The sequence below is a fragment of the Sipha flava genome, unplaced genomic scaffold, assembly GCF_003268045.1.
Source record: "Sipha flava isolate LNK unplaced genomic scaffold, YSA_version1 117_pilon_pilon, whole genome shotgun sequence".
NCBI classification, from domain to species: domain Eukaryota; kingdom Metazoa; phylum Arthropoda; class Insecta; order Hemiptera; family Aphididae; genus Sipha; species Sipha flava.
This window is the reverse complement of record NW_020271741.1, coordinates 2,474,582-2,475,050: the sequence shown is the minus strand read 5'-3', so window position 1 is coordinate 2,475,050 and position 469 is coordinate 2,474,582. Positions and strand designations below refer to the sequence as shown.

Genomic DNA, 469 nt, shown 5'->3' with positions numbered 1-469 from the left:
AGTTAGTTTTACTAAAAGGAGCCTCCATTGAGTCAATTCATTTATTGTACGATGTGTTACAATGAATTTCAATAACACATCGGATATTATTAATTCATGATTCTTTCCGTTTGATGGGATTGTCGTTGAATTATTGTAAAATGGATATTTAATTTCATCAGATAACCTCTGCAACGATCTAATGTTCATCGTGCATAAAACCGATGGGAGTGTCCTCCGTCCCACGTACGGGACTAACTGATTATTGTAGATATTTGTCATCCTAAAATATAAATTATGGCTTAGATAATATTTTTTATATAATCAATGATTATTCAGATATGCTTACCGATTGTCGTTTACGACTGAATATTGGTTGGATTCGTTTATTTTTTCCAGTTAGTTTTACTAAAAGGAGCCTCCATTGAGTCTGTAAAAACGGATAGTTTAGTTATTTTTGGAATTATACAAAAGCCATTAAAAAGTTGTA

At 31.3% G+C, this 469-nt stretch overlaps 1 protein-coding gene across 1 annotated transcript in view; it reads right to left on the bottom strand.

Moving 5' to 3' along the window:
- The window catches only part of LOC112693229 (eukaryotic translation initiation factor-like), a 2,994-nt gene extending 2,634 nt beyond the window's left edge, over window positions 1–360 (bottom strand). Inside the window, exons 1-2 of the mRNA XM_025568212.1 lie at window positions 329–360; window positions 19–262 (exon numbers count right to left, since the gene is read on the bottom strand). Of these exons, the coding sequence (XP_025423997.1) occupies window positions 19–261 (243 nt within the window). The 5' untranslated portion in view covers window position 262; window positions 329–360. The remainder of the gene's footprint in view (window positions 1–18; window positions 263–328) is intronic.
- Between the last annotated feature and the right edge of the window lie 109 nt (window positions 361–469).